At 50.1% G+C, this 27814-nt stretch overlaps 1 protein-coding gene across 1 annotated transcript in view; it reads left to right on the top strand.

Moving 5' to 3' along the window:
- Positions 1-27814, top strand: part of Pex14 (peroxisomal biogenesis factor 14) — a 148696-nt gene that overhangs the window by 115834 nt on the left and 5048 nt on the right. The window contains exons 4-6 of the mRNA XM_005404016.2: positions 3153-3281; positions 23239-23324; positions 26704-26806. Coding sequence (XP_005404073.1) covers positions 3153-3281; positions 23239-23324; positions 26704-26806 — 318 coding nt within the window. The remainder of the gene's footprint in view (positions 1-3152; positions 3282-23238; positions 23325-26703; positions 26807-27814) is intronic.

Genomic DNA, 27814 nt, shown 5'->3' with positions numbered 1-27814 from the left:
TGGTATTGTTCAGAAAGTTGTCCAGGTGTCCTTTGCAGATAGAACCCAGGGGTTAGGTTGCTGTGTTGTTTCGGTATCATCCCCAAACAGTATTTATTGGCTCCAGCTGATAGATTGGGGTCTGTGGAAGGGCAGTGGGAGAAGAAAATGTAGTACTTCTCTAAATCGTTTTAACAAAACTTAAGATTGAAAACATAGGTCTGGCTGGGTGTGGTGGTACACACCTATAATCCCAGCTACTCAGAGAGAGATTGGCCAGTCTGAGCAGAGGCCACTCTGGGCGATTGAGATCTTGTCTCACAATTTTAAAACAGGAAGGGGCTGGAGATAACACTGGATAGAGGGTTTGCCGAGCATGGGTGAGGCCCTGGGTTCCCTTCCCAGCACTGTACAGGATAAGAAAGAGACATTAAGGTCTGGATTTGTCCCCTGGTGGTGTGATAGCAAGTCACCAGAGTGGGGATGGAGAGCCCGGGGTGGTCACTGCGTGACGTTCTCCAGAATGAGCGTGGTTTGGGGCAGAGGTTCTGCCCTTCTTGGACTTTGGTTTTTTATCTGCTGAGTGAGAGCAATGACTGGGATAATGCTCCAGCTCTGAAATGACATTATTCAGTGAGAGTGTTAAAATGCTTATTTTTTTGGTACTGGGCATTGAACTCAGAACCTTGGGCTTGCCAAGCAGGTGCTTGTGCCACTGAGCTGTATCCCTGGCCCACTAAAATGCTTTAAAAAAAAAAAAAGAAGAAGAAGAAAAAGAATGACTCATTTATTGTAACTAAATCAAAACCCTGACTCCCAGAGAAGTAAGGATATCAGAATTCCAGCCAGTGTAAATTTAAAAGCATCAAATGATAAGGTCTGAAAAACAAGAGCTTGGAAGGAAGTGCTGATGCCCTTTAAACTGATGCCTCACTGGTGGGCTCGGCTGTGATAATGCAAGGAACATGTTTTATTAGGAAAATAGGCTATGTAAAAGCGCAGGGCCAGAGGGCAGGAAAATAGGCAGGGAGTTCTGTTTCTTTAACCAGCTCCAGCTCTCAGGGCCACGGCACAGCCTGTAACTTACTGTATATTTCCCCAGCGTTAAACATTATAGTACTTGTTTATATTTGAAAGAGCCAAAAGGGAAAATGAGAATGCAACTGAATGCTCCTTTTGGGAAAATTATCCTCATTTGCAGCCAGCGGCTGACAAGGCACACGAACCACCAGGTTTATAGAATTCCGTGGTGTACCAGTGACCAGCAGCCTGTGCTGACGTCGCAGATGCTGCTTTCTTCTCTAGCAGCTGCTTACGAATTGGTTAAAACAATGTCTTCCCTCCGTGCACTCGGAGGGGGTGCCCCTTCCTATTTAGGAAGAGCGATCTGCAGCCACCACACATGAGAGCGCCCACCACAAGCTCTGGGGAGGGGCTCCATCTGTGCCTGGTGTGTGTGTCTGTCCTGTCCCTGCTCTGCCTGGGAGGGGAAACGATGGGGAGGTGGGGAGGAGGAGCGTCCCCTGTCCAGCCCTGGTCTACTCAACTTTAGTTTTTGTATTTATAAGCTGGTAAGCACTAGTCATGAATGCTTTTGGAGCTTTTTCATCTCCTCTAGGAGAGCAAGTGCTGTCCGGGGCCCCAGTAGCACCTCGGAGCTGCAGTAGCACGTCCTTGCCTGCTCTGGCTAGCGCCACAGGTGTGCGAAGAGGGGAGGAACGGGGAGAGCTACAGTTTTAAAGGGGGACAGACCTCATCTGCTTAGTGCAAAGAGGCAGGGCCCAGGGCCTTTGGAATAGGCTGGGTACTTCCTTGACCAGTTGTGGTAGAGCGTGAAAACTTTGAGGGCTGGCTGCAGTCAGCTCACACCAGTACAGTGCAGGCTGAGCCTCGCTCTGAAGCATTAATGTGCACCATCTATTAGCCCCTAGGCACAGAGTGCGAGGCACCACACTTTGAAGATGCTGATCCTCAGAACCGCCTCGTACTTCATCCACCCCCAGGGGCAAGTATACCATGCTGTGGGCCTCTAATGGAGAGCTGCCGACCAGATGTGGAAAAGCTCTCAGCTATAGTTTAAAAGCTCTGTGTAGAGGCTCAACTGGAAATTGGGATTCCTGGAACAATGTAGACCGGCCCGCGTGTCTCCTGCAGACTAGCAGTGACCTCCCGCCCGCTCTTCCCTCTCACCATGGTAGAGCACTTTCGTGTGCACCTCACTTCCTTAGTGGGCCCTTCGGGGAAGTTCTTTCCATACCTGGGCGCCGCACTGTGTTCTGCCCTGTGGGTCGGCAGGTGCCCTCATCCTCCGTGCAAGAGCCAGTGTCCCCAGTCAGTTTGAAACTATCCCAGCTGGGCCCTCACGGGACGTCTTTATGGCTTCTCAGTTGCCTTTCATTCCTCCATGGCAGATCCTCTCTGCATGTCACAGCCCCTGCAGATGGCACCCTGCTATTTCCTGATGTCCCACGTGCAGTGTGGCTTAAAGTGTTGGGAGAAATTAAAAAAAGGGAAAAGAGAAACTAGCCAAAGGCGATCCAGGCAGCCTATGATAGGCTAGAGCAATAATCATCTGAAAGTTTGGGCCTGGCCTTGTTTTGATCTGTTTTCTTGTTTTATTTTCTTCTTTACATTCTATATCCCATTCATACTAATCACAGTCAGTCCTGATTTTTCTTTTTATTTCTGCATTTGTCATAAAATAAAGCAAATTATTCCCGTCTTCTGAAACGATCTAGACTAATTAGTCGTCTCACCCAATAATTAGTTTTTTGTTTCCCTGTCTGTTTTCATGCATTATTGTTAGTTTTTTCCCCTCTTTTTTTTAACACCATTACAGATTAAAATGAGCCACATTTGCAGTTGATGGTATCTGTTTTCGGGGGAAGAATGGAGAATTGCAGTACAGAGCGACTTCAAAAGCAGCAATAAACTCAAGGATAAATTAAGGAAATTGAATGAGCCACATTTGGAAGCCGTGTTGAGGCTAATATTCTGTCGCTTAAGGTTAAATTGCAACCGAGAGAGGTTCCGGAGAATCCCAAATCGGGAAGGCAGCTGCCTAGGATGCCAGGCCTTCTGGGGCCGTGTGGGCCTTTCTCACAGCAGATTCTGTTGCAGCCGTGGCCATGAGCCAAAGGTACTCACCTGCCACTCTGTGCTCTTCTCCCCAGGGCTGACTGATGAAGAGATTGACCTGGCTTTCCAGCAGTCGGGCACTGCTGCCGACGAGCCTGCACCCCTGGGCCCAGCCACGCAGGTGGTTCCTCTGCAGCCTCCCCACCTCATTTCGCAGCCATGCAGTAAGTCACCCCCTCCAGCTCCCGCACTGCACGGGCTGGGACTCAGACTCGGGCGTCTCCTACACCCAGCAACCCAGGAGAAAAGCTGGGTTTCTCCTATTTTGAGCAGAAAGCTCTTGGGTTTTCCCTAAAGACCTACCCAAAGCTTCTTCTGCACAAACTTTTAAGTGTAGGACCAAGGTCAGAGGACCTGAATAAATGAAGCAGTGTATTGTTTCAAATATTTTGGTTATGTGCAAAAAACGATGAAGCTAACTAAGATCGGTCTGTTCCCATCTTCTTACACCAGTGCTCTGCCTGTGACTGTATCTCGATGGCAGAACAAATGTCTAATACCTCGGTTCATTCTCCTTCGCTCAGAGAAGCTGCTCATCTCTTAATTTTAGTGTTTACAGTTACTATTCCGAGGTCAGGGCCAGCCTTTCCTCTGCTCCCTCTCGACCTGGCTGTGCCGGTATATTCATGTGGTGGCAGCCTGTTAGAGAACTTCAGGTTGAACATAAACGACCTTTTTGAATGTGGCTTTTGATTGTTACATGAGATCATGATCTAAGGGGATTTTTGTTGTTTTTTTAAATAAAAACTGCCGTTATAATGAGTGTGCTAATAAATGTATCCCTCTAAAATACAGCCAGAACCTCTCCTGTAAGCCACTTACAAAAAGTCAACAAAAGTTAAAACTGACTCCGGAGCTATGGAAAATAGCTCAATTTTGTTGCTGTATTGTAACTCAGCATTAGCTCTATTATCTTTCAAAATGCTTTTTCTGTAATTGTCTCCATTTTAATTGTCTGTCTTAGAAGTTTTATTTTTTAAAAAAATGATATAAAACAGTGTTAGATACCAGGTTTAGAAAGGCATATTTTAAAATGAGACATTCATTTTGGTCCCTGAGCACAAGGTCTGAAGTCATCTTTCTTGCATTTCTGGTGGTTGTCGCATGACCCTGCCACAGCTGGGCAGGTAGTCCTGGGACCGCAGCCCACAGGGCCTTTCCTCCAACTAGTCTGGACTGCAGGGCTGAGTGCTGGGTTAGCGTCTGCTTTGTGTGTCACAAATATTTAGATGTCTCCTTCCTTTGCTTTCCAGATAGAGCTGAGTGGGTGAGACCGGGGCACCTGCGCCCGAGCGTCTCACTCCCCAGTGCCTTGCCTGAGAAACCCGAGGGTGCTGTGACCTCTTTGGACACAGGATCAGAGCTCCTATAGCAGGCCTGTGTTTGGGCTCCTGAGCCACTCACTAACTGCTGGGACTTGTTTCTCCTTTCTGGTCAGCGGTATTGCAGCCTATTGTGTTTGCCTTTGGCCCTAAACCTACTTTATGCGCTTCTTTTTACACCAAGACTGTCTCCACCCTCTTTCCTGAGTTGTGTCCCTAGGCCCAGCCGTTTAATGGGATTTGTTGAGGATAGGCAGTGGCAGCTGGGGTGCAGAATTTTCTAAGATGCACATCTGTTCTGTTCCAGCTGTTTCCTCCCATGGTTTAATACCAAACAGGTCTCTCGGCTACTTGGAAACTTCCTCCTCAGAACAAATTGTTCTAGTTGGTTAGAGTTGGCCTAAAATGGCATGCACTTGCCTGCTGTCCAAGGCACAAAGGGTTAAGTCATTAGTCTTTCTGAAAGTGGCAAAAGAATGGGGTGAGTAGCAGGAAGTTTAGTCGCGTAGGCCGTGCAGGCCGTGCAGATCTCGCTGAGGAGAAGCCTTACACTGGAGGTATTTAGGTAGGAGGGTTTCTGAGTCTCCTAGCCCTAAAAATAACATACGTCTTCATAGAGACAGACTTCTGCCTGACATTCGCATAAAAACACTGGGAATGGCACATTTAAATACCTGAAGTTTGCAGTCACCTCGGAGCTTCATTTTTTGAGCACCGTTACTTTGCTCCTTTCAGCTTCGGGGGCGACTCTGCCTCTTCACTTCTGTACTTTTGCCAAGAGGTGTCAAAACTGCTCAAAAAAAAAAAAAAGCTTGATTTTGATTAATATAGAGAAACAAGACTTTGCCTGACTGATAATAAAACTGATAAATGACATTTGAATTACTTGTAGCGGTAATTTATTACATAAAATATCTTTTATTTGACATGCGATTAGTTGCTGGAAGCATCACTCAATCTGACTAGTTTAAACATGCTCTGAAATGAACCCCAGTAAAAACCAGGGCTGTCGGCGGCTGGCGTTATGAAATATACTAATCCTGGAGTGAGGAAAAAAATCTGACTTTAAATATTTAAATGATTAATTGGGTTTATATATTTTTTTTACCTTTCTAACCCCCTTAATTACAAGCAAACTCAGGGGAGTTTCTGAACTAGGTGTGTAATCTGCATGCTTATCTCCCCGGCATTGTCTGCATCCAGGAGGGATTTATGGGCTCTGTTCATGTGTGTTCCTGCCCATTTTACGTCGAGGTCCCCGGCAGCCCTTCCTTCCCATTTCTTGGCTTTTTAAAGACATTCCAGCTCTGAGCCAAGCCTAGAAAATGGGATTCCCTGGGCCCAGGCCCAAGTGCTCTCGCATCGGGGAGGGTGGTTTCCTGAGACCTTGCAGATCTCGGGGTCCAGACCCACTGCCGGCCCTGTGGTGGCAGATGTGCTGCTGGGACCTCTGTTGATGTTTGTGCTTCTTGGTGGCTGTGGTTGACCTTGCTATGTAGGAGACGTTCGTGTCAGCAGAGAACACACGGAGAGCTGTTAGAACAGTGCTGGTTCAGTTCCCCAGTGTTTATCGAGCCCCTACAGAGGCTTAGCACTGTCATATGAGAGATTCAAACGTGATCTTTAAGAATCTTGCAAGCTCTCTGGGAAAGATACGATAAACTCTTAAGAAAAAGATAATAATATAAGACATTGTGATATAATGCCAAAATTAATTATACAGAAAAGAAATTCCACAGGATTATAGAAAAGAGAAAAATGAATGTGGGCTAGGGAGTCAGGGAGACTTTGTGAAAGTGGCAGGAGGTTGACACTCTGGAAGCATTGTATCATCTGGTATGAGAACAACCCGACGCTCTGACGCTCTCAGAGCTTCAGAGAGTCTGATAAAATTCGGGAGAAGTCAGGCTGTGATTTGAGAGATTTGACATTCTCTGTTTCTCCTTTTGATTTGGCTGGAAGTGGTCCCTAGTGTGTGTGTAGCCCCAGCCTAGTGCTGGACACAGAGACCTGCTAGATGCCGGCCTGAGGGATTTGTGCCAAGCTGGTTCTTCTTCGCCCCCAGAGAGACAACAGCAAGGAGCTTGGAGATACAAGCAGGGCCACAGTGAATTTGGTAGGCTCGCAATTTCTTCCTTAGGCTTGCCTAGCTCCCTGCTGCCATCCTTGATAGACAATGTAGACCCCTCCACAGTCTGACCCAGGGTTTCATCTGCTCTTCCTGAAATGGGATGCAAATGTCTCATTCAAAATCTTGAGCATGCTCTTTCTCAGTTTGCTTCTTTCACAGCCGTGTTTAGCAACATATACTTATCCCGATTACCTTAGCTCACAGAGCTAGCGCTTATTATTGAATGCCTACTGTATGCCAGGCACTGTGCCGGACCCCTGGGCTGAGACGATTAACGAGGTGTGTTCGTCATCTTTTCATTACTGTGATTCATAGTTGAGAACATCAGTTTATAAAGGGAAAAAGGTTCTTTTGGCGCACAATTTAGAGGTTTCAGTCCATGATTGGAGGGGCCCTGTTGCTTTTGGGCTTGTGCTGGAAGTGCCAGATGGCAAGGGCGGGGGAGTCCATGGAAGAACAAAATTGCCCATGTCATGGGCAGGGAGAGAGAGAAGGAGAGAGACAGAGAGAGAGGAGGGAGCTCCCCGCACTCTCTGGTTGCTGCGGTGTAGCAGGAAAAGGCAGGGAAGCCAGCCTGGGGGTACTGGTGAGGCCGACTAGGGACCGAGGTACACAGAGGGAACAGGGACGCTCCGGAGAGCCTGGGGACGGCAGTTGTGGAGAGCAGACCTCCAGACAAGCGCACACAGACGGAGTGCTGTGCGGTTCAGAGCCGCCAGAGCAGAGGGACACAGCTTCTTCATGAGGTGTCCTCATGAAGGATACCCAGGCTTGGGAGCCTGGCACCTGATTATTTTTGAAACTGTTACCTATGTAACCATATTCTTGTTAGACCAGTACTGAAATTGCTTGTATGTATTGCAGATATGTGGGGTGTACCAGCCCGACTCACTGCTATCTTCCTCCTGTTTGCCTGGCACTCCATGCTGTTTGTCCAGGTCGGGGTCAGCTGTGGACTGTCCCGCGGCATCTTCCCATGTCTCTTAGCCCTGGCTCCCACCACACTATACTTCAATGTTATTTCAGTGTCTTCCCCATTAACTAGGAGTTCTGAGGCTTGTTTTTTTTCATTTAATGGCCTAAGGCTCTGACTTAGCAGGTGTTCTAGAAATGCTGCTTGAGTGGATAAATGGTGGTAGAAATGTGCTTGAGAACTGCAGGGCTGTCCTGTAACAGCACTGGCGTGGCCAGCGGCCCTGGCAGCCCATCGTGAGACCTCCTGTGTGTGTATCCAGCCCTCAGCCCTTCTGGAGGAGGAAGTAGGGGGCCAGCCTTGCCTCCAGGAGCCTCTGTGTAATGAGAGAGGAGCCTGTTGCCTGGGGAAGGGCCGAGTAGAAGAAGCCATACTCCCTTGTACAGTGGGGGTGTTGAGAAGGGACTCCGACACAGAAAGTAGGAAAAACAAAGTTCCAGAATGGTAGCCTTAGGCAGGGCTTCTGGGGGAAGTGGGACTTAGGCTGGCTTTGAAGGTCAGTGAGTATCTTGACCTAAGTAAAGGGAAGAATTTTTCTGTTGCATAAAGGTAAGGCATCCAAGCCTCCATGGAGGCCCTAGGGAAGTGGTGGCAAACCCATGGCAGGCGTGCCGCAGCCGGCTGTTGGTTACCACTGAGAGCTCTAGAAGCTTCGCCAGCACTGCCCTAGAGTCTTCCCCAGTGCTCTGCATCCTTGGCAGCTGGCTGGCACCCACTTTTTGGTCTGCCCTTCCTGTTCTACCTCCAGCTGTTCCTCAGCCATCCTGCCAGTGAGAAGGAGCAGAAAGGAGAGGGCAAGCTTCCTTGTGAAGTCACATCCTGGAACTTGCCCGTGTGACTTCCCCTTTGTCCCCATAGTCACATGGCCATACCTGTCTGCAGGGAGGGCTGAGCGGTGTAGTCCTTATCTGGAGGAGCAGGTTCTCAGCTTTCTGTAGCCCATAGAAAGTTTGAGCTCTGATCAGCTAAGTTCAGGGTGATTGTATTAGTCACTTAGTCACTTTCCTTGTCACCAGGACAGAAAACATGAACTCACCACTTAGAGGAGGAGAGGTTTATTTTTGCTCACCGTTCGTAGAGGCTTCGGTTCACAGTTGGCTGGCTCCAGGGCAGAACAGCATGGTACCAGGGTCTGGGAGGAGGAAAGCTGCTCACAGCTTGGTGGACAGGAAGTAGAGCAAGTCAAGGGAGGAGCCAGGAGGGGGATAAACCCTCCAGGCCATGCCCCCAGTGACCCGCTCTTCCTACCCAATCCCACCTTCTAGCAGCAAGTCAACTGCAAGTCCTCATAATCCAGTTACTTTTCAACGGCTCTACTGAAGATCACACAAGGCTTTGAGGGGACATCTAGGCATAAACTACGTGACTAGCTACAGTGGTGGTCTCAAAGTTTTAGCTGGTAAATGAGGCGGGTTTAGGATTGCTAATTTTATTACTCTTTGCCATAGCATATAAATATTACACTCTTCAGTATGAGTCAGATCTTTCAGGGTACATTTGCGCAGTGGCATTAGAACTCAGACCTTCACTTTTCTCCCCCTCTCAGCTGCTAACTGCTTGGAGACCTGAGTACCCATGCACTGGTCTCATCCACCACTGACTTCCATGAACTCCATTATTTTTTTTTAAAAATCTAAACAGGCTTTTTCTTTTTTTAGAGCAGCTTTATGGAGGCATAAATTACATGAAATGCACCCATTGTTATGGTACCATTTGGGTTTTGACGTGTATGTACTCTCATGTAGCCGTGAACCGTCACTGCTCCACATTCCCAACATCCCAGAAGGCTCCTCTGTGCCTCAGTTCCAGTTGGCCACAGGCATCCGTGACCCCGCCTCCTCTCATTACCTATGAGAGCACTCTTTCCAGGGTCGGTAGAAATGGGATCATATTGTGTGTACTCCTTTGTGACTGGCTTCTTTTGCCAACGCAGTGTTGTTGAGATTCTTCCAAGTTGCTGTGCATATCAGAGCTTCCTTCCTCTTGCATTTACTGAGTGGTAGTACCACTGTTTACCGACGTACCAGCTGATGGACTCTGTTACGTCCAGTTTTGAGCTATTAAGAAAAGAACTCATGTGAACATTTGCCTATAAGCCGTTTTGTGTTTTTTCTTGGTACTGGGGATTAAATCCAGGACCTTCATACTGAACTATATACATTCCCAGCCCTTTTAAAAAATATTTTCTGAGATAGACTCTCCATAAGCTGAAAAACTACCCAGATAGTACTCAAATTTGGGATCTTCCTGCCTCAGCCTCCCAGAGTTCTGGGATTATAGGCATAAGCCACCACACCTAGCTCATGTGCAGCTCTTTGTCTATTCTTTTATTTCTCTTGGGTGAATGGCTAGGCATAGAATTGCTGGGTTTTATATGTAAAGTATATGTTTAAGTGTGTAAGAAGCTGCTGTTTTCCAAAGTGACCCATTTACCTTCCCACCAGAAGTTAGAGTTCTCATTACTCTGATTCCCCACCAACAGCTGCCATTCTCAGGGCTTCCCGCTGTAGCAGTTTTACTGTGTGGGTCCTGAGGCCCTCTTATGACTTGGACTCACTGTTCTGGGATGACCAATTAGGCTGGGCCTCCATGTGCTCATGGCTTGTGTGCACACTTTCCTCTGTGGCATGGCTATTCTAGTCACTTGCCCAGTTCTGGTTTCTTTCTACCTGACGAGGTCTTTATACATTCTGGTTTTGAGTCCCCAGCAGATGGATATGCTAGGAGCATTTGCTCCCAGTCTGTGGCCGGCTTGCTTGTGTTTTTGGCCTCAGCTTTGGGTCCTGCAGGAGCTTCCCTCTTTGTTTTTGGTGCCACCTTCATGGGGGAAGAAAAGGTCTTTTGTTTTTTAACATTGCCTTTTGAAAAGAAAGCAGAAGATTTTGATGGCCTACATTTATCTTTTGTTTTCCTTTTATAATTCATGGTTTTTATGTCCTATCTAAGAAGACTGTCTATTCCAGCACTGGAAAGAAAGACTTCGTCCTGTGTTTTCTTCTCGAGAGAAGTTTTTTTTTGTTGTTGTTGTTGTTTTTTTTTGTTTTTTCTCCGGTATCGAGAGAAGTTTTGTGGTGTTAGTTTTGTTGCTGTTTTCTAGGGCTGGAGATTGAACTGAAGGTCTGGTGCACGTCAGGAGAGTGCTTCACACTGAGCTACACTTTTCACAGGTTTTATCTTCTATGAAGACTGCTCTATGATCCAGACCCAGTTAATTTTCCATGTGGTATAAAGTGACAGCCAAGTTAAATTTTTCTCCATGTGGAGATCCTCTTGTGCTAGCACCTTATTTTCAGAAACTTATCCTTTCCCCATTGAGTTTTCTTGTCTCTTTATAAAACATCAGTTGACCATTTTATGCACAGTTTCTTTCTACTCTCCATTTTTGTTATGGTTTGTGTCTAGGTGTCCCCCTAAGTGCTCATGCAGTTGTGGTTGGTGGGCTTTTCAGAGATGGCTAAATGTAGAGTTTGTGATTGATTCATGGGCTAATACTGGGATTAAGGGTGTGAGTGCTGCACCTGCCCTAGGGCAGGTAGTCTGCATACAATAAAAGGGACAAAAAGAGGCTTGTCCTCTCTCTTTCCCTTGTTGCTTTGCTACAGTCTGCTGCCATGAACTATTCTCTGTGATGGCCATCTGCCATGCCACCCTGTCTTGGAGCCAGCCGATTATGGACTGAAACCTCTACAAACTGTGAGCCAAATAAACTTTTCCTCCTTTTAACATAGAGTATCTGATATTTTATCTCAGCAACAAGAAGAATAAGACAGAATTTGGTACCAGAAGTGGGGTCACTGTTGTATACCTGACCCTGTGGTTCAGAAGCCTTTGAGACTGGCTTGTAGGAAGAGTTTGGCAAGGTTTGGTTATGCTAGCCGAAAAAGTAGAGCTGGAATGCCTTCGGCTGTTCTGTATGGGAAACTAGTCAAAGCTCAGAAGGCCGGAAGGCTAGTAGAAATCTACTGGTAAAGACCAGGCTCAGGAGGTTTCTGCTGGGTAGGACTTCATTGGCTGCTGACTCCAGATGATGTATATTATGGCTTGGCAGAAAGTTGTCGGCATTTTGCTTGTGTCCTGAGACATTGCCTGAGCCTGAGATTAAGGGCAGCCGACTAATTAATCTTGCAGAAGTAATTTCAAAGCAGTATAATGTTGAAGTGGTAGCATGGCTACCACTGGGGGCCTTTAGCCAGATCTATGTTGAAAATCAAGAGCAAAAAGTCCAGCAGAATGATTTGAAATACTGTAAGTTTGACCAGAAAAGAAGCTCCAGTAAAGCTGTAGATTGCAGAGACAGAGCAGAAGAGATTTTGACTGCTGAGAAAGAACAGGAGAATAGAAAAGATGGCCTGAGGGTGTGACTGACAGTGGGACTCCACCCTTTGCAGCCTCAAAGTTGCAAAAGTAAAAGACTGCTTTGAGAAAGCCCCAGAGTACCATGTTCCAGAATGGTGGCCTAGAGAATTTGTTCCTTGGAATTGAATTCAGAGTGCCCAGTGATCTAAGCACTTGACCCCTACAGCCAAGAGGGAGGGAAGCCTGGCTACTGCTCCAGCTGGCAGCAGACTTTGCATCATCCACATGCTGCTGGTTTTAAGTGCATGCAGAATGCAAGTGTTGAGGGATCAGCAAGGTTTCCACCCAGATTTCAGAAGAAGGCCTAGGAGGACAGTATGCCCCAGAGAGACAGTGTTTGAAGATGTGAATGTAAAGCCAAAGGTGCAGTGGAGACCCCAGAAGTTTGGAGAAGCCAGGAACATGGGTTGCCTGAGGAAAACTGCAAGGAGGGAGCAGAGCCGGCCCAAGAGAGAAGCCATGGGAGCTACAACTCCTGGAAGGGCCCTTGGGGAAGAGCCACCCAAGCCCTTTGGAGTTCACATCTTGCCACAGATTGCCTTGGATGCTGCATATGGAACTATAGTACTTAATGTTTACCATGCTTGGTAATTTTGGACTTGCTTTTGGTCCCATTCCTTTGTATCCCCCTGTTTGTAATTTTTGAAATGGAAATATCTGTCTTACACCATTGAATGTTGGAAGTGTTTGACTTTCTTTTCATTTGTAAAGGGGCTCACAGCTAAGAGTTTGCTTTAAATCTCAGAGGAGACTTTGGGCTTGGACTTTTCAGCAGTGCTGAAACTGTTAGGACTTGGGCAACTCTTGGAGATGGACAAACTCTTAGGATGTACACGGGTCTTTGGGGGACCAGGGGTGGAATGTTACGGTTTGTGTCTACATGTTCCCCCAGAGCCTCATGCGGTCATGGAGGGGGTTTACAGAGGTGGCTCAGTCTAGAGTTTGTGATTAATTCATGGTCCAATACTGGGATTAAGGATGTGAGTCCTGTACCCACCCTAGGGTGGATAGCCTGCATACAACATAAGGGACAAAAAGAGGCTTGTCCTCTGTCTCTGTCTCTGTCTCTCTGTCTCTCTTTCTCTCTCTCATTGTTGCTTTTGCTGTCTTTCACTACCATGAATTGTTACCCTTCTGCCATGTACCACCCTACCTCTTATGGATGGCTACCCAGCTGATTGTGACTGAAACCTCTATAAACAGTGAACTAAATAAACCTTTCCTCCTTTAGCTTTGAGGGTCAAGTGTTTTGTTTCAGCAATAAGGAAAGTAACTAAGATAATTTTTTTTTTTTTTTTTTTTTGTTTTTGTTTTTTGGTTTTTCTCCGGTACCGGGAACCGAACTCACGACCTTGCGCTTGCCGGGCTGGCGCTTTGCCACTGAGCTAAATTCCCAGCCCCCTAAGATAATTTTTAAAAAATGTTTAAGAAACAAAACTACTGATATATATTACATACCATGAAACTTTTATTTCAGCTGTGCAAGTTGGTGATTTTTAGGAACTTTACCATAAATGGTACCATAAATCAGCTTTAGAGCATTTTCGTACTGCTTATCCCCCAAGATCCTTTGGGTCAGTTTACTATTAATCTCTGTTTCTACCTCTAGCCCTAGTTAACCACTAATCTACTTTCTACCACTGTGCATTTACCTTTTCTGGACATTTCAGGGAAGTGAAATCTAAAATACATAATCTTTCGAGCTCTGCTTCTTTTGCTTAACATAGTAATTTCGATGTTCATCGTGTTATAGCATGTATCAGCACCTTACCCCCTTTTCATTGCTGAGTAGTACTCTTTTGTGTGGATAACCCTCATTTTGTCCACCAGTCCACCATTTGGATGGTATGATTTTTGTTCTGATTTTGGTGCTCAGGATTAAACCCTGGGCCTTATGCATGCGGGCAGGTGCTGCACCATCAGCTCCATGTCTTGTGGCTGATATGAATCCTGCTGCTAAGAACATTGGTGTGCAGTGTGTTAGATGGGCATGTGTTTTCATTCCTCTTAGGGCAATGTCTAGGAGTGGAATTGCTGCACATGGCAGTTTTCTGTTTCTGGATCCTTCTAGCAGTTTTGAAATATAATTTACATACAATAGGAATTACCAGTATGTGTTATAACTCATTTAACTCACATAACCAACACTACCCCAGTCGCAGTGCGGAAAACTTCCGTTACCCTGACAAGTTTCTTTGTGCCCTTTGGCTCAGGCCATCCCCGCCTCTGGTTCCTGCTCACTGCCAACCCAGGCTTTGTCACGTACGTAGCTCTGCCTTCTAACAGATTTCTTATAGATGGAGTCACACACATGCGCTCTCTGGTTCCTTAACATAATGCTTTTGAGTGTGATCTGTTGGAGAGATGGAAATCATTCCTTTTTATTGCTGAGTTGCAATCCAGTGCTCAGCAGACATTTTATTTTGGAATAAATACTGCTTATGTACAGATAGGAAGTAAGTGTGGATGTTGAGAGCCACATCCATCTTTGTCCTGTACTCTTCTCTGCCCTTTCCTCTTCTCTCCTCCTTTCCTTCCCTGTTTTCCCCATTTCCATTTCCTCACCCCAGCTCTTGGGTACAGCCCTCAAAGCTCGGGCCCTGTGAGGAGGCGGAGATGGGAGCTGGCCTACAGGCGATTTGCCGGCCCCTGTTCTGCACAGGGACAGGTGGGTTTGTTTCCCCCATCCAGCTGGTAGCCCTTTGGGTTCTTCCTGTTGGTGACTGTGATTGAAAACATTCTGGAGACACTCGTGTGCAGGCTTTTGTGTATGCAGCTGCTTTCACTGCTGGTGGGTAAATACCTAGGAGAGACTGGCCTGGTCTGTGTGAGGTGTGTTTAACCCTGTAAGAAACACTCACACCACTTCCAAAGGGGAAGTGCCAGTTTGCACTCTCCTCAGCAATGTGTGAGCATTCCGGTTGCTCCATATTCTTGCCAGAATCTGGTGTTCTTGGTTTCTGAGCGTAGACAGGTTCTAAGTGTAAGTAATGGAGCTCACTTTGCTGAGGTATTTGGTTTCTGTTGGGCTGTGTGATGCAATTTGAGTTATTGTTGGTGAGTAGCATGAGGTGAAGGTCAGAGTTCATATTTTTGTATGAATATCCAGTTGTTCCAGCACCATTGTTGCAGAGATTATCTCCACAGAATTATGTTGGTGTCTTTGTTAAAAATCAGTTGACTCTTAATTCCTAGCAGCTTAATTACAGCTTTTCTTTCCTTTTTTTTTGTAGGGGGTATTGCTGGGAATTGAACCCAGGTCCTTGTGCATGGTAGGCAAGCTCTTGGCCATTTAACTATACCTCCACTCTCATTTTTGATTTTTGAGACAGAGTCTCTGTGTTGCCCAGGCTGCTGTCCAATTCTTGGACTCAACTGATCCTCCTGCCTCAGCCTCCTGAGTAGCCAGGAGGACAGGTGTGCACTACTGCATGTGGCTTCAGAGTGTTGTATTTTTTTCAGGGCAGGAGATCAAATCTGAGGCTATGCAAGTGCACAGAGCTACGTCCCAGGCCCAGGGCTCTTTTTCTTTTCACTCTCTTCTTTTCAGACAGAGTCGCACTGTATAGTTCAGGCTGGCCTTGAACTCACTATGATCCTTCTGCCTCAGCCTCCTGAGTGCTGGGATTATAAGTATGCACCACCACACCTGGTTAAGGGCTCGTGTTTTTTAATGTGTGGAGAAGAGGTAGCGATACGCTGCTCTGTGTCCTTCCTGCCTGAGGCAGATGCTGCTGTTAGCATCGCAGCATGCAGGAGATGGACAGGCCTGTCTGTTACAGCGTGTCCGTGTGAAGCCAGACCCTGGTCTCAGGTGGGATGGCCGCTGGGTGACTGACCTTTGCTGTCCGGCTGCCCAGTGCTTATGCCTAGTGGGCACATGCTGTTTGTTCCATTACTGGTCTCTGCGCTCTGTACTTTGCTTCGTCCTTCTGAGGCCTGTGGCCACCCCCAGCCATGTGCCTCAGAGTGCCCCACACTGCCACTCGCCTGGCACCTCCACGGGCCTGGCATCTCCATACTGTAGCAGGTGCTGATTTGTGGACTGGCTTCTGTCCAGGAGCTGCTGTGAGGGAGGCCGCCTTCCCATCTAAGCTTCAGGGTGGTGTCTGACAAAGGTGGCTGCTTTGAGGACTGTGGGCACTGAGGAGGGGACCGTAGTGCGTTGCCAGTGCCACTGCCCTGACCGGGCTCGGGCTGCCAGCCCCTTTGGGGACGTGCCGTTTTGCCCCACTCCTATTGCTAGCACGTACTGGGTGTGGTGTCTCCACGGGGTGATCCCACGGCAGCTTCCAGTGCTGGGCTGTGGGACGCGGTGCTGCCAGAGAGACGACGACTTGTGCTTCACCGCCCCGCTGCCCTGGCGGCACGTTCCCAGCCCCTCACGTGCCTTCCCCCGCCCGTGTCTGTTCTCGTCTGCTGGGGGAGAATGTCTTGATCGATGGAGCTCACAGTGAAAGAAATTGTTACAGAAAAGAGTTTAAAAAGTTGAGCGCTGCAGGCTTCTGTAAGTTAAGGAGCTGTGGGGACGCAGCCCCTCCCTAGCCTGAGCTGCCCGGGAGGACAAGGAGCCAGGGGATTCTGAAGCGCCCTCCCCGCCTCGCCCTGCAGCGCTCCTCCGACCTCAGTGCAGCCCGTGGCCCAGCAATCCCAGACATGCTCAGTCGTGTAGCACGGTCCTCGCTGCCACAGTCGACCGTCCCTTGTCCTTCATGAGACACCAGGGACGTGATGTGACGTTGGTGAAGAGCTGTGCCCTTCAGCCAGCCGCTGCGGAGCCTGTGGGGGGAGTGCTGCGGACGTCTGAGTCCCTGGGAGGGGAACGGGGCCGTTCCCGGTTCTGTGCCAGCGGTCCGTGCTCTCCGGGAGCCCCCTGACCCCAGCCTTCACTCCTCGTGTGCCTGGTCCGCCCGCGGGCTGGCGTCGAGCAGGAGCCCCGGCAGATTTTCAACAGCTCGGCCTTCCTGCTTCCTTCCTTCCCAGCCGGGTTCTGCCCTTGGTGCTGCAGAGGCACGGGGACGGGAGCCTGCTGCCCCAGAAGCCCTGCGCTGGACTCGAGGAACCCAGCCCCGGAGTGGGCAGGGGCAGAAGCCGGGTGGAGGGGTGGCCCCGGGCAGTGGGGCCTCTGGGCGGTGATTTGTGGGAACCCTGCCGTTACCCTCAGAAGCCACATGGCGAAGTCATTTCCACCCGAGTTTTCCTCTTAATTTTGCCACAAGACAGAATTGTATCACACATCTCCAGAACGAGTAAAATGGCATTTCAGCTCCTTGTCTTTATAGACTCTCTGAACTTTAGGAAAGATCATTCTGGTCCCTTTTCATTAATAATGAAAACCAGAGGGCAATAAAATGTTCTTAGCGAGAGCCTGGCAAGAGCGCGGCGGCAGTGAGGGGTGAAGGGAACCACAGGTGTTTCCCAGCACCTCGCCCGGCCGGGAGGGCGGAGCTGGGAAGGCGAGGCAGCTCAGCTCGGCCTTGGCCGCATTGCAGGAGGCGCAGGCATGGCGTGTAGCCACTGTGGGGCTCTGGGGGATTTAGGGGAGTTAGTGGGCATCGGAAAATAGCAGCGCGAGGGGCATGCTAAGTGCAGGTCCACTCTGGAGGGTCGTGGAGGACTGGGGCTGCACGGACTGGTGCGTGGACAAGCTTCCTCAAAGTGGAGGTCACACACCTTCCCTTTGTCGTCCTCATGAGCCTGTGCTAGGTGCTGGATCTGCATGTGCACGAAGAGAAAGAGAGGATGAAAGAGGCCCGAGCAGCACTCAGGAGCCCCGTGCCCTGGGCTGGGGTGCAGGAGCCACCTTCTTTGGTGACCTCAGCACTTCCTGTTTACTGAGCCGTGCTGAACACGGCAGGTGACACACACTAGCCCTACCCAGGTGGTTTTCTGGATGGGGATGTGCCACTGTCTGGGAAGGACTGGGGTGTCCTTGCTGCTCGCAGCACAAACCCAGAACCCACAGGAGTAGACAGAGACGTGAATGTAAACACAAAAAGTGCGCACCGCAAAAGACCACAAGCAGAACCTAAAGAAGAATGCACCAGAGGTACTTAGCTTCGTGTCACAAAGGGCTGATGTCCCTGCTATACAGAAAATCTCTCAAAAGTGACAAGGCAAAGAAATCAAGCACACCGAGAAGGAAATGCCGAGGAAAAGGCACTCGGTCCTCACTTGAAATAAGATCAGTGCAGATGAGAGTCAGAGAACGGCACCTTTTCCCAGTGTCATGTGGCGGAGGTCTGCACTGTGACCGCCGTCCCGGCGGGGCTAAGCGGAAACAGGCACCCCGCGTGCGGCTGGTGGGGTGGGTGGATGCCCATGGGGCAGTTTGGCAGGCTCCGTCACAGTTGCACATGCTCATCGTACCTGCTCACCCTCACCCAGGAGCACTGAGGCGTACAGATGTCCTTGGTGGGAACTGCCACGTGTCACTGTGCAAGACTGGGATTGAGCTTAGTGGCCACCGTAGTGTAGGCTGCGTGGACCAGCATGCAGCTGTGGAAAAAGCAGGCTGAGATGAGGTAGAATGAAGAAGAGGTACATCTCCATTACCTTACGTGTGCGTAAGAATTCTCCAGAACGCAAACATGAACGGTGAGCGTTGCTGCGGCGGTGGAAGACACCTTTTGTAGTGGACTGACTTCTGCTCTTAGGTGTTTAAATCTGTGTGTGTGCTGCCTGTTCACAATATGTAAAACTAACTGGGAGTTGAGGGCTGGGAGAGGCTGTGTGTTTGTGACAGGGCCAAGCCAAGTGGGGGACCCCGTGAGCCCGCGTGGAATCCACAGATGTGGGGTGTGGGGCATGGTGCTCGCCAAGGAAGGAGTTTTATTTTATTTTATTTTTTTCCGGTATCAGGAACCGAACTCATGACCTCGCGCTTGCCAGGCAGGCGCTGTGCTGCTGAGCTAAATCCCCAGCCCCTATTTTATTTTTTTTAAGGAGGTCTTTATTTATTGAAAGTAATTTGCACGTTTGCAGTGCACGGTGGTTGCATTCATCGAGGGAGTCCGTGCACCCACTTAACATATCTTCTTTCCTTTCGCTTCCCCCCTGTTGCCGTTTCTTGGCCCCTTTTGCATTTGCAAAAGTTCCATCTCACTGTTTCCTGTTATCTTTTATTTTGCTCTTTAATTTGTTCATGCTCTAGGTTTCTCATATAGGAGAAACCCTGAGATATTTAAGCTTGTGTGTCTGACTTACTTCACTTAACATTACAATCTCAAGGTGCACGCATTGTCTTTCAAGTGATTTGGTTGGTCCTTCTTTATGGCAGAGTAGTACTCCACTGTTAATCAGGAGTCATGCAGCTATAAACATGGGTGTGCATGGATCACTGTAAAGTGGTATCTTTAACTCTTTGGGAAGATTCTTAGAAGGGGACTAGCTGGTTTGAATGCAATTTCTAGTTCTAGTTTTTGGAGAACTAGAAGTTTTTTGAGGACTTCACCCTCCTGGGGTGAAGTCCCCCTGCCTACTTAGAGGTCTGTGCACCTCGCAGGCTGTGGTGCTCCCCCGGAGAGCATCAGGATGCTGTTGCTCCCTCGCAGCTTCCCACCAGTACTGTGCTGGGTTCCATGGCTGCCAAGGGTGCTGAGCACAGTGGCCCTGGCCCTGGCCACCCGATGGTGATGCCTTGGGAGCAGGCAGGGGCCGCTGGGTGTCACTGCGGGGGGCGTGAGGAGGAGAGCGCGTGCCCCGTGAGCTCAGACCAGACTTGGCTCTCTGGGAAGCACGCACAGGAAGCGCAGGGCCCCTCCGTCCCCTGGCAGCTGGCCTTTGGCTCGGGAGTGGTGGTGCTCAGAACGCCAGCATCTGCATCTGCAGAGGGTGTGTGCGCGCCCGGAGCCCCGGCATGCCCGAAAGTGCGGATCGTTGTGCTGACCCCCAAGTACCGTTCTGCGCACCTGTGGTGAGGGTTAGTGGAGAGTTAAGTGCAGTTAGAGTAACAATAACCGATCATAGAACAGCAAAACCATGAGAGTGTACCACTGTAAAGCTGTGTGAATATGGTCTCGCTCTCAAAAGACTTTATTGTACCATTGATTTTTTTCCTTTTGTTTTAAGACAGGGTCTCATTATGTAGCCCAAGCTGGCCTTGAACTTGGGGCAGTCCTCCTGCCTCAGCCTCCCAAGTGCTGGGATTACAGGTGTGCACCACCACACTTGGCTTGTACTGTTTTTTGTTTGTTTATTTGTTTTGGAGGGGGTGTTGTCTTTTTGAGACAGGGTCTCCTTGGGCAGTTCAGGCTGGCTTTGATTTCACTTTGTAGCCCAGGCTGGCCTCAAACTCACGGAGATTCTCCTGCCTCAGCCTCCTGAGTGCTGGGATTACAGGCACATGCCACCACGCCTGCCGTATACTGTTGATTTTGGCATTCTTAGCCTATCATTTTTTCATATTGTGAATTTTCACCTTTTCACCTAAAGGAAGCATTTCGGGCATTTCTTAGCACATAAGTTGCCAGGATCTCTGCTCTTGCGCTTTGGGGCCAGTACCATATTTCCTTGAAAATAAGGCCATACTGGAAAATAAGCCCTAACATGATTTTTCAGGATACTTGTAATATAAGCCCTACCCCAAATATAAGCCCCAATTAATATCGGCAGCCAGGCAGATGCGTTTAGTACGCCTGTTATAACACATGACAGACATACTGAATTATAAAATAATAATACTAATACATAATTAAATATAAATAATATTATTGACATTAATATTTAAAATAAATGAGAATATAAATTATAGCAAGTATTTGTAAAGACCCAAGCGGGTGCCTTTGTATGACTCAGCATGCATTGCGGAGTGACCTGTCAGGGCGCAGACACGATGCGTGAACAGCAGCACCCTGGTAGCCTGCCTGCCAGCCTGTGGTTGTACCTAATACGACTCTTCACAGGTCAGCACGTCATGTAATGGACGTACATAATGCACTCTCTTGAACTAAAGAAGCATTTTCTGAACTTTGGTGCCTACAATTTTTCGTTGCTCCTGCGTGGACTGTCATTCTTAGCTGTCATTTGCGTTGCCACCCCTGTCTCATAAGTCTTCAGTTAACCCTTCATTTAGGGGAAACTTTGCGAAGTCACCCCTGCAAAAGGTCGTGACTTGGGTGACACATTCACGTGGTAAAATCACTGACAGCTGTGTGGCCAGTGTGCTGTGAGTAGGGTACGTGGACAGGAAGCGCTCATTTAAGGAGTGCTCTGTTGCTGGACACAAGAGATTGGGGTCAACAGTTCTACAGGATATGGAGTCATAAGAAACTCAGGCCAGGCTAGGCATAGTGGCACATTCCTGTAATCTTAACACTTGGGAGGCTGAGACAGGAGAATCGCCGAACTTAGGCCAGCCTGAACTACATAGTGAGACCCTGTCTGAAAAAACAAAATAGAAAATTCAGGCCAGAATTCAGGTTCTAGAGAGCTGCGGCGATGTTCTAGAAGTAGAAGACACGACCGTGCAGTAAGCCCGTGACTTACGAGGGAGTTCCGCTTGGAGAACATCCAAAAGTGGGATTTGTCTGTGAGTCCGACGCAGTGAGCCTTATACACCTTTGACACAAATACAGTGTAAAGCATAAAAAACCGAGGACACACGCACACACTCTGAAAATAACTATTTGTACTGTTTAGTTCTCATAAAATGGTGGTACAGTGCCTACAGCAGCCGGCAGCCGGCACAGCGCAGAGCAGGTGGGCGAGAGGAGAGTTACTAACTGGGGGGCAGACATGGAGCCAAAGGGGCATCAGAGGAGGAGACGGAGGGCAAGGTGGGATTTGGCCTGACCTGGTGGTGGTGGAGCCTAAGGACCATCAGCTGCTTCCGAGATTTGTCGACTGTTTGCACCTACAAGTAATACCAGGTCTGTTCACATGTGCAGAAGGTCGCAACTTGAATGTTCCTAAGTCAGGGACTTACTGTATTGGAATAAATGTTGATTTTTGTACATGAATAAATGTTGATTGCTGTGCATGAAAAAAGAAGACATCCCCTGAAAATAAGCCCTAGTGCATCTTTAGGAACAAAAATTAATATGAGACCCGGTTCTATTCTTAAGGGAATGCAGTATTAAGTTAAAGAAGGGCAGCCCGAGCACAAGTGCTCTTGCTAACCCAGACAGCTGCCAGGTGACTGCTGGGCGGGTAGCAGATACTGTGTGGACACACTGGACAAAGGAGAGTGCACGTCCTGAGGGGGATGTGGGACAGCCAAGGGCACATCACACTACTCAGAGTGGTGTGCAGTCTAAAGCATTATTCCTGGAATTTTCCATTGGACATTTTTGGACGGGTTGACTACATGGAAACCACAGACGAGGGTGCTCTGCACCTGCTGGTCTGAAGGAGCTGGTCCAGAGCCTGTGCCAGGTCTGTGACTGCAGCGCCAGGTGACTCTGCCGAGAGCCCTCCTGACCGTACTCTGTGGCCTGTCCCAGCCCAGTCCCTTTTGCCTTTGCTTAGAACTGGCCCTGGGAGGCGCCCCATTGTTGCTGTCTTAACCAAGAGATCTGAGCGCTCTTCCTCAGCCAAATCCTCGGGTGACCCCACTGCCTCTACAGCAGCCCCCCGCCCCCCCAACCTAACTGTTCGGGCGCTCCACTCCTGTGCTGCTTCTCTCCTAAGAGCAGGGCCTGGGGTGCTCGCCTGGCCCCCAGTGACCGCCCCTTTTCCTTTGCACTCTCGCCTTCCCTGCCTCCTTCAGGGATCTCCTCTCCCTCACGTGCGTGTCCCCAGTCTTGGTGTCCTCCCCCCAGGTAGGAATTGAACCCAGGGCCTTTGCACTGAGCTACATCTCCAGCCTTTTATATTTTTTGAGACTTAAGTGTCTAAGTTGCCTGGGGTAGTCTCAACCTTTTAACCTTCCTGCCTCAGCCTCCCAGAGTGCTAGGATTACAGGCCTGTGCCAGCATGCCTGGTCATGTCCCCATTTGATAGGCTTTTTACTCTCTGAAATTGCCTTGGCAGACTTGTGTCTTCTCAGCGTGCGAGCAGAGCAGGGAGGTTAGTTCACACAAACCCTGCGCTGGCGTGTGTGGTGCTGGTTTGCCCTCTGCAGCGGACACGCATAGGTGTCTCTGCAGAGCGTGTTCGTGTCAGCCGCTCTTGGGCTCGAGCGCAGACCGTGCAGGTGTCCGCGTGGCCCTGCTGTCTGACTCCCAGGCTGGGACTCGGCCCTGCTCGATGCCTCCACCCAGCAGTGCGGTTCTCCTCGGGTGCCTGGCGGATGGTTTGGGAGCTGGGGACAGGCAGGGACAGCCCTGAGCTGGTGTTTGTGACGGTCACGTTGGGAAGGCTGCTGGGCCGCCGCCTCACTCTGCTCTTTCCTCCCGCAGGCCCCGCAGGCTCCCGGTGGCGGGATTACGGTGCTCTGGCCATCATCCTGGCAGGAATCGCATTCGGCTTCCACCAGCTCTACAAGGCAAGTTGTGCCCCTAGGCCCCGGGGTTGTGTCCTGCCCTCCCCTGGCCTTCGGTCCCTTCTCCTGGCCCAGGACTTACCTGGTGGGGCGGTGGGCTGCTGATGGCGAGCAGTAGGCACGGTCGCCCCCCTCTCGAGCCCACTCACACCAGCCGGGTCGGCTCCTCAGACTGGTGCCTGGCAGGCAGTGACAGTGCGTACCTCGTGAGCATGCAGTGACTCAGTGCTTGGGCACGTGGACCCTGGAGCCAGCCGGCTGGGCGGCCCCCAGCCCCGACCACGGGCTCAGTTCTCATCCGTAAACTGGGAATAGGACAGTTGGCTTTTACGGTGGCACAGAATCGTAGCTGCACAGCCTTGTTCTCTGCAGCCCAGTATTCCATAGGTGATGTGAGAGTGCTGTAAGAGAGGCGTTCAGCAGGGCTAAAATCCTAGCACCTGGGAGGCTGAAGCTGGAGGATTGTGAGTTCAGGGCCAGCCTGGGCTACTGGACGAGATGCTGCCTCAAGGAAACAGCAGAAGAGACAGTCTTTGTGTTAGTGGTTCAGCCCAGGTGCAGGCTAACGCAGGTGTTCCAGGTGCGTTGAGGCAGATGAGGCTGAGCTGTTGTGCTGAAGGGGAGGTGCTGACGTGGTCTGGTTTCCTGGGACGCAGCCGTGGCGCCTGCCTCCTGACCTCACCCGAGCATCAGGGGAGAGTGGCCAGCAGCAGGATGCGCCCGCCCCGCGGCTGCTGTTAGTGCTAAAGCCAGCTTAGAGAGCCCGTGCAGTCCTGGGTCTCCTGTCCTCCTGGGGTTGTGTTGGTGTCTTTATCGCGTTGGGTCCTCCTGGCTTCCTTGTCAGCCCCCGGAAGCCAGGCTCCACTCCCGGTCTGCAGGCTGCAGGCCCCAGTGAGTGCCCCATCCCTGGAGACCAGCGAAAGGCCTGGCTTCTCTTGGGAGACTGAGTCCTGTCTAGGAGGTGCATAGCCATGCTGGGCCCCAGACCCACGTCTGCTGGCCTTGGAGAGAAGCCCCTTGCTCTTCTGAGGCCTCTGGCTCCTCCACATTTGGTGACTTCCCCGCTAGTACTGGGAATTGAACCCTTGCTAGGCAAGTGCCCTTCCCTTGAGCTGTATTCCCAGCCTTTTCCTAGGTTTTATTTTGAGACGGTGTATGTTGCTGAGGGTGGACTCAAGATTCTCCTGCCTCAGCCTTCTGAATCACTGGATTTACAGTTGTACAACACTGTGCCTGGCTTTGGCTGCTTTTTTTAAAGGACCTAAATGAATTCCCAACCTTGCCATTAGAACTTTTAGCACACAAAGAGTGTTTAAACCTTGCACTCTCAGATTCTCAGTTTTTGACTTTGTATGAAAGCTGATGACAAGCTGGGTGTGGTGCTGTACACCTAATCCCACCTATAATCCCGGGAGGCTAAGACAGGAGGATTGCAAGTTTGAGCCCAGCCTGGGTAATTTAGAGACCCTATCTCAAAATTTTAAAAAGGGAGGGGGTGCTGGAGGTGTAGCTTACTGGTCCTGGGTTCAATCCCCTGTACAGGAGAGAAGGGGAAGAAAAAAAAAAAAAAAAGCTAATGGTGTAACATCTTATTGCTGGAGTTAGAAGTTTCCATGAGGAAGTCGTGAAACAGAATGTCCTGGGCCCTGTCCCTCTGAGCCAGTGTCTCTTTGAAATCATGGCCACGGCCAGCAGACAGTAGGACACGACATGGAATTCTCAGAAGAGGCCCCAGCTATGGCTGCACCCAGTGCCACACACCATCATGGGGCACCCATTGGAGCCCGAAACGTGGGTCTGAGTGACACACAGCTGTCACTGCCTGTTTCCATGGAGGTCTCCTGCTTCTGCTCCTAAAGAAAAGAGACACCTAAATGATCAATCATAAAAGTGGCCCAAGGGGCTGGGGATTTAGCTCAGCGGCACAGCGCTTGCCTGGCAAGCGCAGTGTTGTGAGTTCGATTCCCGGTACCAGAAAAAAACCAAAAAATTAAAAAAAATTTAAAAAACAATAAAAGTGGCCCCAGAACTTCTAGAACTTCTGTTAATAGTTTCTTTAAAAAGAGAGAGGGTGGTAAGAAGTTGCCATCTCGCTTTAGAGCTCTGTGCAGGTTCAGGCTGGGCTGTGAGTGTGCACCTTCCCTTGTCACTTCTGACCCAGAGGTGGGACCTGCAGCTGGTTCCATGTCAGGATTTCTTGACTTCCATCCTTAGGAAGTTTTCCACCTGAAACGTCGGGCTGCATTTGATGGGTTTCACCTCGGTTGTGGGTAATAACTCACGCAGTGGCTGAAAAGCACTTTGCAAAATAGAAAGCGCCTCTCTCCATAAGCTAAATGAGCACCCTCACTTAGGAGGCGCTCTTGAAATGACTTCTCCCACAAACCCCTGTGAGAGCCCTCTTCCTTCCCCTATACCAGCCCTTAATGGAGAAGTTTCCATCTTTTTCTTCCTAGCTGGGGCCCAAGTTCTGCCTCCCAATATCTGTGAGCCGCATCGCGCTCACCTAGCGCTGCCCGTTCCACGGCGGCCTCACTGCGCTCCACGGGGTCCCAAGCCGGCGGCCTCCAGCACTGCCCCCAGCTGTAGCTCTGCAGCTGCCACCTTGGCTTATGTATCCCCCTGGCCCGGTCCGGTCCGGTCCTGTCCTGTCCTGTCGGGCAGTTCCTTCTGCCCTGCTTTCCATTCCTGCGGAAGTGGCCACTGTGGACATTCCCAGGGTGCAGGTTTAATTTAGGACAGACCAAGGTGACCTCTTCAGCGGCCGGGAAAACCCTGTGTTGTCCCCTCGTGGAAGGCCCGAGGGTCCCGGGCGTCTGTTGTTGGTTTTCCTCTAGTTTCTCCAGGAGTTTGTTTATTTACTCAAAAGCATTTGTTTCTGAATGGGTGTGACAGTTGGTTCACGCATAAGGTCCAGAACATTAACAGATTCAGGGGCTCCCAAGGGCACCCGTTTCTTGTACCCACTTCCCCTTCTGCCTGACAGCTTCTAGAGTAGAATTCAAACTTGCTGTCATAGGAATGTCACTGCATCACTAAGACAAGGAACCCAGGAGTTCTCCACCCCAGCGGACAGACTTTTCCTCTGACTGGGGAGGAGCTCGGGTGGGATGTAAGCCCGGACTTGTGCTTCTGTCCAGCACCATACAGACAGACAGACAAACGGGTTTTCCTGGTCCCCGTTCCCTCCGGTCCTTGTCTTTATCCAGGCAGAATTTTCCCATCTGTGATCGCAGTCTTGTAACTTCTGGAGCATCTCGCTCACGTCGGGGTGTGTGTGGGTCCCACACCCGGGAGGAGCAAGGGGAAGCTGGGCGGTGGGACGGGGCAGACAGGCGCGGGTGGCCAGCGTGGCACCGCTCCTCAACCCCGCCCCTTGCAGAAGTACCTGCTGCCCCTCATCCTGGGTGGCCGCGAGGACAGGAAGCAGCTGGAGAGGATGGCGGCGAGTCTCTCCGAGCTGAGTGGCAGTGTGGCCCAGACAGGTAAAGATTAATGACTCCATCAAGTCACCCCTCAAAGCCTCTCCCTCAGCCCCTCACGGCCCCCGCCCCTCTCCCTCCGTCTCCACTTTATGTGGTGACTTCATTTATCTGCTCTGAGAATCTGTTCACATTTGCAAATGAAGCCGCCGTCATTTCGGTTTAATTTGAAATTGCTTGTTTACTGTCGGCGCGGCCTCAATTAATTATGTTTTTACGGAAAGGCTCCCAACCTCAGAATATTAATAAGGGGAATAAAATGACAGCCTTTCTAAGGGCTGTAAAGTTCATTTTTAATTTCTGCTTCTATGAGGTTTTCAGGGGGGTTTTCGGTGATTTTCCCCCTTCCCTCTAAGAATCCAGCGCAGGGTCAAGAGAGTCTGTAATTACTGTGGCTCCAGGGACCCCGGCCACCTCCTCTGTTATCGACTCCACAGGGCCGGCGTTCATTACCCGCTGCCCCAGCGATGGCCCAGATTAGCTGGGACCTTTTGCGCCAGAGGTGTCTTCTCTCCTTTCTAAACTTGTTTACTAGGTGAGGCTCTGAATCTAAAACCCCGAGGCAGGCGCGAGAACCGCTTGTCCCAGGCAAGAGTCCGTGTCCCTCAGGGGCACCTTTGTGGAGTCCCCAGGTGCACCTGTCCCGCTGACGCCAGCCCCTAAGATGATGGCATCACGGTGCAAGGCCCTAGCGACCCTGTGATGGGCAGGTGGGGTGGGCTGGATGGGCTCTCACTGCTCCTGCACGTGGCCCAGGCCCAAGCTGTGGCTGTGGGGATGGGAGGCCCCCCAGCTCCTGAGGACACAGGAGGAGTGATGGGGTGACAGGTGCCGGGAGCCCGCACCTCGCCGCCGGCGTAATTAGAGAGGAGAGACCGGACAGGTGCGCTGCTGACCGCGCGCACAGCAAGAGATGAAGTGCAAATACTTGGTTGGCCGCGGTGTGGGGTGCGGGCGGGGCCTGCATGGCGACTCCGTGCAGCGGCACACACCCGGGCTGAGGTGTGGCAT

Source organism: Chinchilla lanigera, unplaced genomic scaffold (genome assembly GCF_000276665.1).
Source record: "Chinchilla lanigera isolate Chin_1 unplaced genomic scaffold, ChiLan1.0 scaffold00085, whole genome shotgun sequence".
Lineage (NCBI taxonomy): Eukaryota > Metazoa > Chordata > Mammalia > Rodentia > Chinchillidae > Chinchilla > Chinchilla lanigera.
Note: the sequence above shows the minus strand (reverse complement) of the source record. Positions and strands in the feature narration are given on the sequence as shown.